Source organism: Corvus hawaiiensis, chromosome 1 (assembly GCF_020740725.1).
Source record: "Corvus hawaiiensis isolate bCorHaw1 chromosome 1, bCorHaw1.pri.cur, whole genome shotgun sequence".
Lineage (NCBI taxonomy): Eukaryota > Metazoa > Chordata > Aves > Passeriformes > Corvidae > Corvus > Corvus hawaiiensis.
Window position 1 is genome coordinate 17,705,035 of NC_063213.1, and position 17,208 is coordinate 17,722,242.

General features: G+C 40.7%; 1 protein-coding gene across 19 annotated transcripts in view; it reads right to left on the reverse strand.

Moving 5' to 3' along the window:
* KIAA1217 (KIAA1217 ortholog) overlaps positions 1-17,208 on the reverse strand; it is a 366,730-nt gene that overhangs the window by 80,382 nt on the left and 269,140 nt on the right. For all 19 annotated transcript variants that reach the window (XM_048294948.1, XM_048294904.1, XM_048294930.1 and 16 more), the window contains one exon: positions 14,073-14,268. In XM_048294948.1, the coding sequence (XP_048150905.1) occupies positions 14,073-14,268 (196 nt within the window). The remainder of the gene's footprint in view (positions 1-14,072; positions 14,269-17,208) is intronic.

Sequence of the window (17,208 nt, forward strand, 5' to 3'; positions counted from 1 at the left end):
TCACAAAATTTAGATGGCAAGTCAGTGATTCACACTTGAAAGTCATCAGCAACAGGATGGATGGGTAGTTTATGGTGCTGAGATACAAAATGAGCAAAAGCAGTGGGAAAAGCTGAGGTCCTAGAATACAAAGGCAATTAATGGAAAGAAGAGAAGACATTTCAAGCTGAGTGCTCTCTCTCCCCTTAGTCTTAAGTATTTTTGTCCCTGTGTTGCCCATAATTGCTATAGAGGAAGGCACAAACAGTCAGATGTTCCTACAATCAGTGGGTAGATAATTGTGCTTGCACTTAGAGATGGAAGATGTTAACTTTCCTGAATACTAAATAGACTACTCAGCATTACCTAACCATTATTTAATATTAGGCTGCTTTTATAAAATAGAGCTGTTAACTTAATCTTTGTATTATTATCAAGAGCTGATACTTCTTTGTTCATTAATACTGCAATCAAACCCCATATGAATTCTACTACAAATTTCCATTTTCCATTGTCTGTAAGAACTTTTTCAGACTGAAGCTTAACTAGTTTTCTTTCAAAGATTGAGACGAGTTTTCCTACAACTTTTATTTCTAATGCAAATATTTAATGAGCTATTAAACTGTTTTTCTCTTTTTTATTATAATTTGAGACACCATTTATTTCTTTATGTTCTTCTAGGTAAAATTGTCTTTTTAATGCTCAAATATTCTATGCAGCTAAACAGTCTTTAGGATTCAGAAACTAACTATATTTGTAAAAAAAAAAATTAAGCAAGTTAATGATTGCATTTATTTCACTCTTTCAAGATATGCAAAGACATATTCATTTTTGATGATAGCTTTCAGTTCTTATGAAGAACATAAGGAACCTTCTGTGTTTTGGCAGTTAAACTTTCTTGGATTTAGTGGCAAAAAAAGGAGATTTTTTTGGCTAAAAAGACAGGCTTTGCATATCAGCTTTGCAGTTGAGTGTGACTCTCTTTTCTGCCCAGTTTAGAAGCTAGTGCAGAATTTAAAAATGCTAGTTTTGCATTTCAGACCATTAAAACCACACTCAATACTGAGCTACTGAAACCGTTAACACAGAGTAAGTGGCAGAGTTGAAAAAACTTCCTTATACACAAGTCTAAATCATTGCAGAACAGTCTCGATTCTGCCTGTGCTTCAATGCTCCCATAAAAGCAAAATCACAGTTGTCCTTGAGTCTTGAATTTTCAATGCAAATATGCATGTTATGCCATAAAATAGCTTAAACATACAACTTGGAGAAATGTTTTGGCCCCAATCTCACTTGACAGAGAAAAGATATTTTCAAAGACACAATAAATTCTTTTTTTCTTTATTCTCTTTTAAATCACATGCCCTTAAAAAACCAACTGCCTTTCCTCTTGAGTTGTCTGATCCATATCATGATACAGCAATGCTTCAGAGCAGTTCCTATTTGACAGAACTAACTGCTCACTTCTAAAAATCCCTTTTGAGCATGACAAAATAAAGAGATTCAAAATCCATTAGTTAAAATCATTCACATTATTTTTCTTCCACACATTGCCCAGGTGGAATTCTGAACACCGGCAATACCCACAGGTTCTACTTCATGGAAGCTGCTCTCAGGTATGTTTTACCTTCAGCTAAAAAAATCACTCCCATGGAGCTTCAAAGCAAGAAGAAATAGAATATAACTTAGGTGTGGTTTTACTTAGGGCACAGGACATGTGTCAGCAAAGTTGCTGAAAATACAATTAAACACAAGGGATGTTCCTGTCTCCATGCACCCTCAAGTCCCTCTTTCACTTACGCTTCTGCTACAAAAGATTTACCTGAAACATGAAGATTGTGCCCAGTTTCATAGAACACAAACCAAAGAGGACTACAAAATTCCCTGCTACTCTAGGACAACATGTATGAAGATGACGAAGTAACAACACCATCCAACAGTTTTGAAAGTGCATGTCAGACAATGCTGTGGTTCCTACATCTGTGAGCTTGGAGGTACTGCCAGCCGTGCACTGTCCTACAGCTGCAACACAAACCATAATGTTAAGCCATCCCCTTTGTCATGTAGTATAACTTAGCTGCAGAAATACCTCTGGAATTTCTGATCGTTCTTCACCCGACAAGCAACAGACCACAGACTTAAACACAGGCCACAGCAGAAAACATTTACACTAGGCCTTAATAACATAAGCCTTGTAACAAATTGCTTCACAACATTCCTGTCAACAAAGAGGTATGCTTTATAGAAGGGGAAATTAAACACCCGAGAGGTGAAAGAACATGTTCAAAGAAAGGTTTACAAGCATCAAACCCAGATCTGATGATGATCCTGTGAACACACCACATGACTGCCCTTTCCTTCCCTACATACAGAGCTCTTCCAAACACAGTATTTTTTGCTGCCTCTGTACTGAGGGTCAGTGGCAGGATGTGCAGAAGATTTCATCATTTCTCTCAGGGATGATCTACATGAAACACAACACAGTGTGTTAGGTGCACAGTTAACCTGACTCGGGCGGCTGAGCCCATCAGCACTGGGTCGGGGTGCCCAGCGCAGCCATCCTGTGCCTTTAGTCCAGCGCAGCTCTGAGCTCAGGCACACACACCACGTTCATGGAGGGCATTGAGCTCACGTAGTGCTGCTGGGCTGCAAAACCCACTTTGGAGCTGATGGCATGCCCTCACAGTGTGATGGTGAATCTCACCTGAGCTCATGGGCTTCTAGGCTGGCTTTTAGTGCAAGGAGCTGCATGACCACAACAGAGTTGGCACAGCACCTAAACTGATAAGACCATAACCCCTGAGCTGGTAAAGGTTTACTCCTTATGGCAAGAGCTAATGTCATGCAGGTGTCAGGAAACCACCCAGCTCACATCTCTCAGCACCTCCATTGCGTACACGGTGCTGACCTAACCCTGACGAAGCGCCGTGTTATCATGGTTATATTGCTAACAATGATCTCAGTGCAGGACAGCTTACATACTTAGGGGAACTCTAATCACAACTTGCTTTTGTTTAAAGAACAAAAATTATCTTCAGAAATTCATTATTTAAGAAAGGAAATTTAAATACCTGATAAATCAAGAATAAGTAAACAAACAAGATTGTGTCCTCTTCTGTGACCTTCACAAGTATCTGTTAATTCTCTCAAACGATGGGTTTTAAATGGAAAATACAATTTCTCACATAATTCTCTTATAATGAAGAAGAGAAAACTGAGGTGGAAGAGTTAATAACTCCTCAGTGTTATGAAATAAAATACAGTTAAAGCTTACATTTGGGTTCATGAGTTTCTTTTCTGTGAAGCTACAGGATTCCCTCTGTGTAGGCAAGATGTCTTGCAAATTTCTGCCCTGAAATATCTTACTGGCATTTGGCAATACCTTAATCCAGCTGAAGAGAGGTATTAACTGATGATAAAATCTGTATTTGGCTGGTGTAGGATGCTTGGGCGCTGGAGCATTGAAACCTTCCCACAGAACAAAAAACCACTGGCATGAACAAGGCACTCCTACTCTCTTCCAACACAGCTATTGTATGTATCCTCTGGAAATTCTGTGAGCAGTTTGAAAATTTCTAGTAATAGTAAAGCTGGTTAGGCTACAGCAATCAAAAACTGGATGCATTGGGACCTTTGGACCTTCTTGAAATCCAAGGTGCAAAGCAAGGTATAACTAAAATGGGGGAAATGCCATTAGATTAGTTTCACTCTTTACCCATAACCATCAGTTAACCGTATCTTTTTGAGAAGACAGGCGATCTTTGTCTTTTCATGCTGGTTTAGCTTGATCTTCCACCATAAGTCCATTGAGTCACTGTCTCTGTGTGGACATTCCCTCGTGCTGAAATCAGCAGCAATGGTAACAAGCAAAAGTGAGAAAAAGCATCCTTGTTTCTTACTTATATTAATGTCAAATCATTACCTGAGACTTGCACGAGTTTCAAAAACTAAGGATAGCCTTTAAAGTCTCAATGATAACTGTTTTTGTTGGGACACCTCAGGACAATCCACGGGGGGTCACAATAAACGCTGCCAGGCCCTTCCTCAAAAGAATAGTTTACAATTTTAAACTTTTTTACTAAAATTCCAAGATACTTCAAATTTTTCTTTGCTTTTTATTTGACAAAATTGTCATACGTAAGACTGTAAGGATGGCATAGGCCCATATTGTTCTCTGCTCCCTGTCCCTCCTTCCCCCCAACTATCTAATAAACAGAGCAAACGCGTATCACCAAATTCTGCCAAAGTTATGCAGACACAAGTTTATTACAGTAACAACTCTTGCAGCATGGAAGAAATTCCTCAAGATGAAGTTCTTACTTTCCATACCCTCAAGACTTAACTCTCCTATTTCACCACACACAGTTTCAACTAGTCTGAGGTCATTGCTATGATCCTTGTGGTATTTCTAGCCTGAAGCTCTCATAATAACTTCTATTAGTACTCCCTCCTGAAAATCTGTCCTCCACATTCAGAAAATTTCTATAAATATACTTAGTTGTCTTCAAGTACTAAGAGAATAAAAAAGTAGATCTTCTAATGAATAAAAGCAATTACTTATTTTATTTTTTCTGCAGAATAGTCTGAAGAGATTTGTTCAAGGTATTAAGTTGTTTGATAACTATTTAAAAAAAAAAAAGGAACTTTTTAATTTAGTCCAGTACCTCTTTTTACTGCTATTTCATTCTTCTCTGCTATTTACAGTGACTTGCAATATTTTGTTCCTTCATGAAAAAGACAGATGGAAAACTCAGTAGTCACATAAATTTCCCACCAAAGTGTTATGAAAAATAAAAGTTTTTAACTGCCACTAAAATACTAGCACTTTTCTACAGACAAATACATTTAGCTGGCTAAGAAGAATAAGTAAAAACCAAAAAGAAAATGGACAACTTTTTTTACCTAAAGAAAACCCAGTGTTTTCCCCATCTGATTCCTGATAAAACCTGTGAAAAACCCTATTGCCAAAAGGCAACTTTGTCTATATACCTATATCAGCAAGTCCATCTACTGTAAACAGTTACTTCTATCATCTAGAGATTCTGAGACAACATTTCAGTTTAACCCAGTTCCCCAGGTGGAAATCAATGTTCTGGCAGGATGACTTTTGGACAATAGTTGCATTCTGTTCCACAGAATAGCCCAACTGACCATCAAGGTGACTTTTTCATACCCTGAACTGACAAAACAATGCCAGCAAACTTGGAAGAACACAAAATCCCTATGATACTTAATGAAAAAATACTTTAAAAATGACAACTGAACAACTCAGTGAGATGAACGAGAACCAGAGCTATTTTTCAGAGGGCACGCAGGCTCTGCCATGCTGCACCTACTCCAGTTCAGCATAGTAAAATGAGAGAACTCCACACACAGAGGCACGGGACATGTCCAAGCAGGCTCTGCTTTAGTCCACCAGAGGCTGAGCCCCTGACCTCCGAAGAAGCCAGTAAGCCATGGCTGGCTCCCAGCCAAAGCTGCCAGGCTGACTAGTACAGTTTCCAAGGATGTGTATGCCAAAGACTACGCAGATATGTGAAGCATTTAAGGCCACTGTAGTCAAGTACTTTACATAGGGGCATTATTGTTAGTAAATTTTAAATGGGCAAAAGCAAAAAAGACAAGAAAATATCAATTAAATTTCTTGGACTACTCATTCTTCCTCTTCAACAAACATGAAGAAAGATAAATTCTACCCAATTACATTTCCCTTCTGTATAAATCAGCTGTATCAAACTAATTTTTGAGTAATGACTATTTATATAAACCCTGTTTTTTAGTACTAAATAAGGTACAATTGATGTGTTCAAGGGCAGAATGTGACCATTTGAATAATCCACAGACATGAAGCATTAAAGTCATGTAGGCCATGCATGCCTTTGTAGTTCTGCTCCATTTACCACATGTTCTGTATTTACAGCAGGAATTATCTTCAATACTTCTGAAGTTATTTCATTTCTAAAAAGTTCACTACTGTCGGTAGCAAATTTAGGGGTTGAGCCATCAGCATTTAAGAGCACAGCTGGTTATGGCACCATACCAAAAATTCACCTCTGTGGGCTCTAACAAACAGCTTGACTTTGTGTGAAGTCCTCACAAGCTACTTTAGACAGGATCTTGGATCCAAGACTTTAGGGTGCATGATTAAGAAGAATGCCAAGAGGCCATTTCCTAGACTCACTCCAGTTTGTCATTATCTTTCATCTATTGGGGAACCAAAACTGGACACAGTGCCACCTCACAAATGGTGAGAAGAGGGAAATAATCATTCCCCTTGACCTGCTGGCTGAATTTTTCCTATAGCCAGCTATGCAGTTTTCCCTTGCTGCAAGGACATGCTGCTAGCACACAGTCACCTTGTTGTCATACTCCAAGTCCTTTCTGCAAAGCTGCTACCAAGCCAACCTGTCCTTGCCAGTGTTGCTGCAGGGCTGTTCTGTCCCTGGTGAAAGGCTGCATTTGCCTCTCTGGAGTTTCATGAAGTTCCTGCTAGTCCATTTCTCTGGCCCACTGGGTCCCAGCGAAGTGGCCATCTGACCTTTCAGCACACTAAATGCTCTCTCAAATGTAGTGTCAGACTTGACCCTACTGGTGGTTCATTCCATCCCAACAACCATTTCTGATGTTAAAAATCACTGGCCCCAGAGTCCAGCCCTGAGGAACACAGCTAAACCCAGCTGCCAGTTACAGACCCTGAAGGCCACCCCTACCTCCCCCATGTGGCTACAAGGAGGCTATGATAGATGTGAAAGGCCTTGTTAAAGCCAAGATAAATAACATCCACCGCTCTGCCCTCATACCCACAGATGGTCTATTCATCACAGAAGGTAATTGGGCAAAGCAATGGTACAAGCACCTGTCTCCTACGAAACAGCTGAGTAGCTGAAAAATTATCCAGAAGGGCTCCCATCTTTAGAGTTGCTCAGACCATTGCCCCTATTGTCCCAAGAGAGCACCCTAATCAGTGGGCTATCAACAAGCTTCTGATGCAGTGATTATCCTCTTATCCTGTTTGAATTGGGTACTCTGTAGCCAGAAATGCAGAAAAGAGATACAGAACAAGAACAAATACAAGAGATACCACAGAGATGACATTATTTCCCTCTGGGAACAGAAATCTGAACTTAGGCCCAGCATAGCAATTATGCATTAGAATTGCTACCAAATATATAAACAGTATGGGGAGCAATGATTAAATCCAAGAGCTGTCCTCATTCAGGGACTTGCTGTCAGCCCTGGCAGCAAATCCTAAATTCAATGAGCTGAGGGACAGGCTCTGCTTTTCTGTTTGGCCAAAGCCTTACACTTCTTACAATGCATGCAACTGCAATGCACTTTTTTCCTTTGCATGCCCACGTCAAATGAAAGGCTCTGGTGTTTGTGTGACTTACTGTATTAGAGGTAGACTTAAAAATTTTATCTGACACAAAAATTAGATCAGATTTATCCAAGTGATAGCTCCTGTGCTAGATACAACCCATGGGACAGCTCCATCTGGCCTCCTACCTTTCCTCTGAAGGAAGAAGGCTTGTACAAGCTACTCCATCTGCCAAATCCGTCTTCCAGCAGACACCAAATGCTGAAGGCTCAAATTCCTGCTGCTAAATCAGCATATGAAGTGATACTAGAGCTGGATAAAGACATTACACCTTCAGTGAGGGCATGATTTGGGGTAAAGAGAAAAGCCACTGCCACCCTGACATAGCTTTATTCAGTTCATCCAGGTTGTACACTCATTACTCTACTTCTCCTACTATCTTCACCACTTTTCATTCTGATTTATTCATGTTGCAAGGTTCTGAAATAGGAGTATTTTGTCACCACATATTACCCAACACAGTGAGGCATCATTTTTACTCAAGGTCCTTTAGTATTACTTTAGTGCACATGACTAATAAAGGTTGCATTCAAAAGTCAATCAACAGATATAGCAGTGACAGACACAGACTAACTAACATAAACATAAACTAATGGGTTTTTTTAGCACACTGTACATCTTCTACTCCAGTATCACTGCAATGAACCCATTAGATCCATGCTGATACAAAAATTGTTGCAACAAAATTCAGCTCCAGTGTGACACAGCATCCGAAATATCCTGCATATCAGCTTATTGGTGGCAGACAGAATGTGCCACTGTTGAGACAGTATGTACTAAATAGGATCTTGCTCCTTGGAAGCATTTTTTCAGGTACTCACAACATATTTTATCATAGGAGAAAGAAACTCTTAAGTAAACAGTAATTGTGGGCATAAGTGCAGGCCTGGGAAGTCACATATTTCACTCTTTTATATACCTGCCTTTCACATATCCTGTAGAGATAATAAATGGAAGAGAAAAAACTCTGATATGTCAATATCATTGTTTACCTTCTTTTGTTACAAAAGATTTCAGGTAAGAGGTGTGTGTTTTCTTCTTTCCAAGTCCAAAACCTTTAGCTCTTATAATTTGAAGAAATAGGAAAGAAAATAAAGTCTAGAAAAGCTGGAAGGAAAACTTGAGATACATTAGAGTATTGTATTTCCTAAGGTCTGTGTTTCAATTCATTAATTGGAACTAGTTGTTTCAGGCTGGTTTTCCTACAGACCTGTCAGTTGCTGTTAAGCTATCTGACCATGACAGCAAATACTTACATGACTTTTTTGCATGTTGGCTGCTTTACATACACTATAAAAGTCAAGATAGGGAAAATTCTTTAAGGTGACTGAATACATTAAAGTTATACTTAGCCTTAACTTGAAATGCACTTCCCAGGGAGTTCTTTTCCCATGAACTAAACTGAAGTTCTTGCTGACTTCATTAGGCTTAAATCATGCCCTAAGGTATCGGAGAGGGCAGTGCCACTGCTAGCAAATCACAGGCTTCTCATATAAAGTCCATGGCCATTCACACGTCTTCTGTCTGATTTTACATGCCTATTTTAATTTCTAGCTCATAAATAGTAAGTAACAATCAATTAGCTCCAATATAATATATGTCTACCTTTACCATTTATATTTTTCTCTGTGTGTCTTACAGTATCTTGCATACACACGAATAGGGACTTATTTCTACCACCAGCTGAAAAGCAATGATCTGTCTCTCTGCAAAGGCTTTGCTATGTGTGAAATTGTCACTGTGGCCCTGACTTTCTTTTTTACCAGGCTTTGAGAGACATCTGTAAGAAATGCTACAAAAGATTGAGGTGTTATGATTATAATTAGTAATGGCATTTCCATATAAGGTGGCAGAAAACGAAGTAATCAGACATTAAAACCTGTGCCTGCCAAAACTCGGGTTTGGGGGCTAATAAATAATAATCAGAATACTCCATGATTGCTTAAGACCCTCCCCGTGCCAATCCTTGAGCATTTGTATAATTTTACTCCTTTATGTAATCCCTCCAAATGCAAATAAAATGCAAATGTTGGCAGGCTCAGACATTTCTGAAGAGGCCTTTCCACACACCTAACTTTAGGCATGGGTTTACCAGCAGGGAGCCTGGTCATCCTTTGCTCTTTACTCATCTAGACTGGAGTGGCGAGGCACTCCAGCTGGGGCACCCAGAAAGGATGATTGCAACCCTTGAGCCATGAAGCTCCATCCTCCTCAGTCACTTCTCAAATCCAAATTTTTGTGCATTTATGGAAATCCCCCCCTGTACCACATTCTTCCTTCATCCAACCCTGCCTGTACAGCCCGATCCTGCAGGAGCACCAACAGCTGCTGCCGCAATGGGAGGTCGTGATCACGCCCCGCCCTTCAGGGCTGTGACCCATTGCATCAACTGCCCTGGCCACTCCATCACCACACAGGATGCCAGTGCCTGCCCTTACAAAGGATGCTGCCCATTGTCGGGACAGATGTACCACACGAGAGACTACAAGTGAACACATTTGTCAGCTTTCATTTCACGAGGAGGTACCGGAGCAGGGACAGCAGCGAGCTGCAGAGTGGCCACAGGCAGCTGCTGGTGCAACCTCACTGGATGCTTGTCAGGTTCTGCTTCCTCCAGGCAAATTGCAAGTGAAGTTTGCTGAAAACTTTTGAGCACTTTCCAGGTTTCAGCTGATTCTCACTGACAGTTTTGCGAGATAATTTTTTTCCCACAGTTATCGCACTGGAAAAGCTCCCAGCTTTCAAATAGATATTTTAAAATGCATTTAGTTTTCTCTTGCACAGTGAATTCATTTATTTTAATATCTTGTTTTGTCTCCAGGCTGCACAATGATGAAGCAAGTGTTGATTTCTGGTGGACCTCTCAGCCAAGAAAGACCTTAATTTCAAAAGCTGTGGCTGAAATTTTAAATGGGCCCACAATTGGAATCCTGTTTTCTAGGTCAACTCCACGTGAATACCATGTCCTATTAGATTAGTCCTGACTGACAAACCCATGGTAGTGAGGTAGCCAAAATGCATTTCTGTTATTCTTTCTCAGGCCCCATGTTAATTCAGACCACAATTTGGAAATGGACTGACTCATACACAGCTAGTAAAACAGGAACCCACAGAACAATTAAATTTCAAAAAGAAAATATCAGTTTTTTAAGATGGCATTGAGATACACAATGTAAAATTAATAAAAATTTACAAAAGTTCATTATTTTCCTCACTGAAATCATGTTGGTTGAGGATCAAAACATAACTTGTATTTAAAATATATTAAATTAAAAAGTTAATAGATATGGAAAGGGAGGTGATTATACACAGATTATTTAAAATCATGTGAATAGAAGTACTTTCATGACACTTTAAAATCTGAAGTTATGAACAGTTTCCTGGTTTTTTTTAAATAAACAGTCCCCTTTTACAGCTGGAACTAAACAGGACCACAGCATGCAAAGCATCTCAAAAGTAAAATTTCAGAAAATTGCTGATGGTGTTGTTAGAACGCAGTGGCAGAAGAAATTGAAAAGGACATTATTATAAAAGAAGTGCACATAACAAAAAAAAAAAAAGGGAACTATTTTGGAATAATTTTTAGACTACCTTTTAAAACAAGCTATTTGTTATTACTTAGTTCCTGGAGCAACTTGAAAGACAGATTGTGGGATGATGACAATATATTACCTCCTATTTGGCTAATTTGATGATCCCTTAAGCCACACACATATCTGTGACCCCTCCTGCAATACAGAGAGAAAAGACTTATTTTGTTCATTTCAAATTTAAAAACTCTCAACTGAAATGCATCATATTACATTGCTTCCCTGTTGTTTGCTTATTTTTTTCTTTCTCCTGATTTTGGCCTGTTCATGATGGGATAAGCTGGGGCCTTGTCTGTGGTACATGAAAGACAGGGTATCTTGCAGGGTCTGAAATCCTGGCCATGAAATAAAATAGTACACCTTCATGTGGCTGTCCTCCATTAGAGCCTGGACAACACACTTCAGTACATGCAAGAGATGCAGAAAAAAGGGTTTAAGAATGAACTACTTAACAGTGAACTTACGGTTCTCTCATCTTCACAAAGACATTATTGAACTGCAAAAAGTTCAGGGCAACAATGACTATCAAATGAGGATCAAGTGGTTATAGCAGCACTTCTCAGTCTGGAGAAGAGATGACCTGAGGGAAATGACAGGCCAAAGAAACCAGATACGGCCTGGGGGAAGCAGATAGCAATCTGATGTTTTCTGTCACTTCCAACACAAGAACTTGGGAGCATAACTTAGAGCTGATAAACACGTACAAAACAAAGCAACAGGAAAGCAATGGTTGGGCAGTAAACCAACAGAAACTTGCTGCCAAAGTCACAGATGCACTGCTGCAGATGTGAAAAATTTACATGGGATCAAAGGTGGCCAGATCCTCTCTCCTGGAGGAGACATATCTTGATGGTTATTATACAGGCAGAAATCATAACCAGGAAATCTCTAAGCTGAAGATACCTTGAGGCTGAGAACACTTGGGGAAAGGATCATACATACACACATGTGTGTGTGGCACATGGAGGACAGGGAGTTGATTTAGGACAGCCAGCACAGCTTCACCAAGGGCAAGTCCTGTCTGACCAACCCAGTGGCCTTCTATGATGGGCTTCTACAGCAGTGGACAAGGGAATATATATTCACTTCTGTAAAGCCTTTGACATGGTCCCCACAACATCCTCCTCTCTAAATTAAAGAGATGGATTTGATGAGTGGACTGCTAGATGGATAATTAAGTGGTTGGATGGTTGCATCGAGAGAGTAGTAGTCAATGGCTCAGAGTCTCAATAGACATCAGCAACATGTGGTGTCCCTCAGGGTCTCTATTGGGACCAGTGTTATTTAATATGCTATATCAATGACATAGATGAAGGGATTGAGTGCACCCTCAGCAAATTTGCAGATGACATCAAGCTGCGTGACGCTGTTGACATGCCTGAGGAGTGGGATGCCATCCAGAGGGATGCTCAAGAAGTGGGCATATGGGAATCTTATGTGGTTTAACAAGACCAAGTGCAAGGTGCCCCGAGTTAGGGCACCCCCCCGGTATCAACACAGGCTGGGGGATGGACAGAGCAAGAGCAGCCCTGCCCAGAAGGGCTTGAGGGTGCTGGGGGATGAGAAGCTGGACATGACCCGGCCAGGTGCACTCCCAGCCCAGAAAGCCAAACATGTCCTGGGCTGCACCAAAAGCAGCATGGGCAGCTGGTCAAGGGGGGGATTCTGTCCCTGCTCTGCTGAGACCCCACTGGCAGTGCTGCATCCAGCTCTGGGGTCCTCAGCCCACACAGTGGGGCTGGACCGTGAGTTGCGAAGGCTCAACCACTTAACATCACGTTGACGCAAATACAAGTTTTCCTGGGGTGAAGTAAGCCATACTGAGGATGCCGTAGCCAGCAGTGACTTACAGGCAGAGATGAACCCTCTGCATGTACAGTAAACATACATGTGCTCTTAAAAACACCTCAAAACCAGAAAGTCTTGTCCAGGTTGAAGTCTTACAAATTTGTTCCCCAAAAGCTCAACATATTGGTGGCCCAGGAGGCTGTGGGAGGGCAGCCGCTTTGTGAGCTGGCACAGACAGGGATCAGCCCCTTATTTCCAGCCCCCCTGCTCTTCACTTGCCAGTTCCGGGAGAGGCAGGGACCCCTTCCAGCCCTGTTTTCTTCACGTTTGTTGTGTTTGTCAGATATCATACTACTCTTGACAGAAACTGTCTTAGATTATTGAGGGACGAGTAAACCACCGTGACAAGCTTACAAGCATGGTATGATTTACAGTCCAGTTTTCGATTTGTGTCACTCTCTGTATTGGGAGATGAGCCCACAGGAAAGCAGCATTTCACTTTATTACCTGTGAGCAAAACCTGCCTTCCTCAGCAATCTGCACATGAGTTATGCACCTTCCCACAACGCTTTAACTGCCCTCTGGTGTCTTCCCTCAAAAGAACAGCCTTTACTCCTACCATCCATCAGCTGAGCACAGTCTCTGAGACAAAATTCGCCATCATAAAAGGAGGTCTGGTTCACAGCTGGGCTGAATTCAACCCTGAGATACGGGCAGAACACAGGAACCAGAGCTGTCCACCTATGCTGACACATCACTCTTGTCACTGTGCAGACAGAAGGGCACTGCCCCAAAGTAAAGGGCATCTCCATCAGCATATCCATTCAAATCCTCTGCCTGGAAAGCTACCACCATGCACATACAAACCTTTTCAGTAACATGGATTACTAAGGCAAAAATATCTCTAGGTTTCTTTCAACTAAGTCTGGCTCTGAAGAGATGGCAAAGTGAAAAAGCCTGTGTCTCCTGTCTGAAAATGAGGGTACAATCTTGTATTAAGTTCATTGCCACATATTTTGCAGGCTTGGCAGAAAGTGTTTGTAATAGTGGGTTTTAACCATTACTCAGCATTTCATGTCAGGGCCTGCATCGCTCTTCTTGCACGTCTACTATGCTCCCATCACACTTTCAGATCTTTGAAAAGAATTTCACCATTCCCCCAAGTTACTCAGTATCCCATACCTAGTTCATTTCCAAGGAACAACCTGACATGAAAAATAATGTGCTACTGAAGTCTTTACTTTTTTAACCCCAAACTATTTAAAGACTGTTTCAAATCCACACACAGAAAACACAGACTAAGCACAGAATGGAGAAGGACTGAAGCAGGTTCTTACCCAGTGATCGTTCCTTCGTTTGGTTTGCTGACCGCACAACAGGAAGACTTGCCCGTGTGCGGCTGCCCCTCGAAAAGGGGGTTGGAGAATCACCCTCAGACATGGCCTCTAAGGAATCAGCAGATGCTTCAGAGAGGTGTTCTGTGTGGTCACCCAAATTGGGCTGTGGGCTCTGGGACGGCTTTGGGCTTCTTGTCTGCAACACAGAGTATTTCCTTATTAGTCTACTGAAACCAGAGTGTGGGAGGAAAAAAAAATCAAAGAGAAGAAGGAAGGAATCCAAACTTCTTCAAATACTGGTATGCTGAAGGTCACTTCTGTGTAGATTATTTAGGAAAAGAGTGTCCTTGGATATTCTGCTCCAGTTTTTATGGTTGTATATCCACACTGCAAATTTTGTTGCTAACAAGGCCCTGAGGATAAGACATGTGCTGAGGAGATGTACAGTAATGCCATTCTCTTTGTCCACACACACACACACACTCTCTCTCTAATGTTAACAAGTCTGCTAAGAAAAATTGTCTGAAAAGCAATACTGTAATGGAGTTGTAAAGCTATCAATTTCAGTATCTTCTGCTGTGCCATCTATGCAAGGTCCAGGTCATGCAGCAAAACCAAGATAGCCATCCGACATTTCTAGCTGAAATCACAATTACTTTCGTTTTTGTTACACCAGCATAAATCTGAACTGTATTCATTAACTGACCAAATTAACTATGGCTTTTACTGGGAAATCATACTAGTAAATTGCTAAATACAGTTGCTGGGAAAAAACCCAACTCTTCCAGCAGGGGAGAGATATGGTTTCATTTATGCACTTCTACCAACTCTTCACCATAGGATCTGCCTAATAAAAACACACTCAACAGGAAATAAAATGTCCTGAACATTTTTTCCAACTGTACGTGACACTATAAGCCGTTTCTACAAAAAGGGGTTGCTTTAAGAAGCATTCTCAATAATGTGTAGTGAAACCCCCTCACAACCACATGTACTATTACTTCGGAAGAATAATTTCCTGGTCTTTCTCCATCAAACCATATCACAACAAATGGGAACATACAAAGCAGAAATTCAAAGCAAAGCAAGCTTACTCGATTCCAAATCCAGCATGTAAATATGAACTTTACAGACATCTATAATCAGCACCAGGCACAAGATGTCATTAAACTTACATGTTTTTCTCTCCCCTATCATTTAAGGTCAGATGCTATTACGTTAAAAATCCCCTGTATCAAAATCAACTTCAACTCTAGGTTTGAAGATGCTGTCAAGATCCAAAAAAGATTGTGCTTCTTTCTGGATAGCTAAGCTAACAAATCTTGCTGACATCTGTTTCTTTCAGTGGTTTCTCAAGTGAAATGAAGAGAGCTCATTTCAGCAAAAGCATGCATCACATAATATTCCTTATGTGACTTTGAATGTATGAAGAACTTCAATTTTTACTACATTTTCATTAGCTGGCTATAGAGGGCTGTTGTTGCCAAGCTGTGCAGTTGTTCTCAAACTACAATGATTAGATATACCTCACAAGAAAGTAAATCCTCCAGAACTCCTCACTTTTAAAATGCTAATATTAAAATAGTAAGTACTATCCAATGTCCTGCAATGAAATTGTTCAAGAGCATAGAATTTTATGCAGAACTTAAAGCTAACAACATTTGTTCTAAAATATGCTTTGAAGTGCCTCTGACATGGTCACCACTAGCCTGCAGGTTGTAAATACAGGGACTCTGCCAGAAAAGTTAGAGGTGACAAGTGACCTGCAAATGCAGAAAAGAATCTGGTAAGTCGGTACTTCTTCATTCAACTTTCCAAAACGGCTTGTGAACCATCACTGCTAAAGTATTTTGTTTACATGGGCAATATTACGGAAGTACTACCAAGCCAAGACATTACAGTTCTATAGTTCCTTGTACTGATTAAAAACTTATCTGTACATATCCATTAATGGGGAGCTAGAAGGCATATAATTCTCCCTTTCTAGAAAACCATGACTAAAAATAAAACAAGAAAAAAAAAAAGGCAACAAAATCAACCTGAAAAAAGTCCTTCGTTTCGGAGTTTGTTAGAAAGGAGATTGCTTTTGTTTCTTTAAGAAAATATATACTGATAATGTGAAAATATGGGTCAAGCTTATTTTGCTTTGCTTTTGCTTATTTTTTTCTCTTTAATTTATAATATAATAATCCCCAAGTGTCATTTCAGACATGCAGTTGCATGTGTATTGTTCATTGACACATATGAACAGATGTATATTTGAGAAGTAAGGGGACACCTCATTACCAAAATCAACAGACACAGATTTAGCTGAGCAGTTGCCCAGCGTGTTCTGTCAATGTACAGATGGAGCCAACATGCTCTGTTTCTTTGGCTGGCTGTCCCTGGGGAAATGCTGTAGGACCTAAGATATGGCATCCCAGATCCCCACAGATGACATGGCATCATTACTGTAGCTAAATCTATTGGGTCTAGCTGAGATAAATTTCTCCATAGCAACCCTCACAGTGCTGTACTTTGTACTGGTGGCTAGAAAGGTGTTGATAACACACCAGTATTTCTGCTACTGTTGAGCAGGGCATGCACAGCATAAAGGCTCTCTCCAATATGCCCCCCACTCACACAGGAGGCTGTGGGTGGGCAAGATCTTGGTAGAGGACATAATCAGAAGGGCTGACCCAGAGGAATATTCCGTATCATATGATGACTACCCAGCAATAAAAGTTAAGAAAAAGGAGGAGGAAAGGGACCATTTGTTACTGCATTTGTCCTATGGAGCAACTGCTATGCGTGCTGGAGCCTAAAACCTTACTTCCTGGGAAGTGGCTGGACATCACCAGCCGATGGTGAATAGAGAATACTTTGTTTACTTTTGCTTCCACATGTGGCCTTTGCTTTTTCTTTATTAAACTGCATTTATCTGAACCCATGACACTTTTCCATCTTGTTTTCTCTCCTGCACTGCAGCAGAGGAGGGGAGAGAGAGTGGCTTGATGGGCAGCTGGTGTTCAGCCAGGATCAACCCACCACACTAAAAAAGACCCCTTTTTGGCAGCCCTCATTCTTCACCATCAATACTGCACTTTCTGAAGCAAGCCAGAGGCACATCATGGATTCTGCTCAGACACAAAGCCCA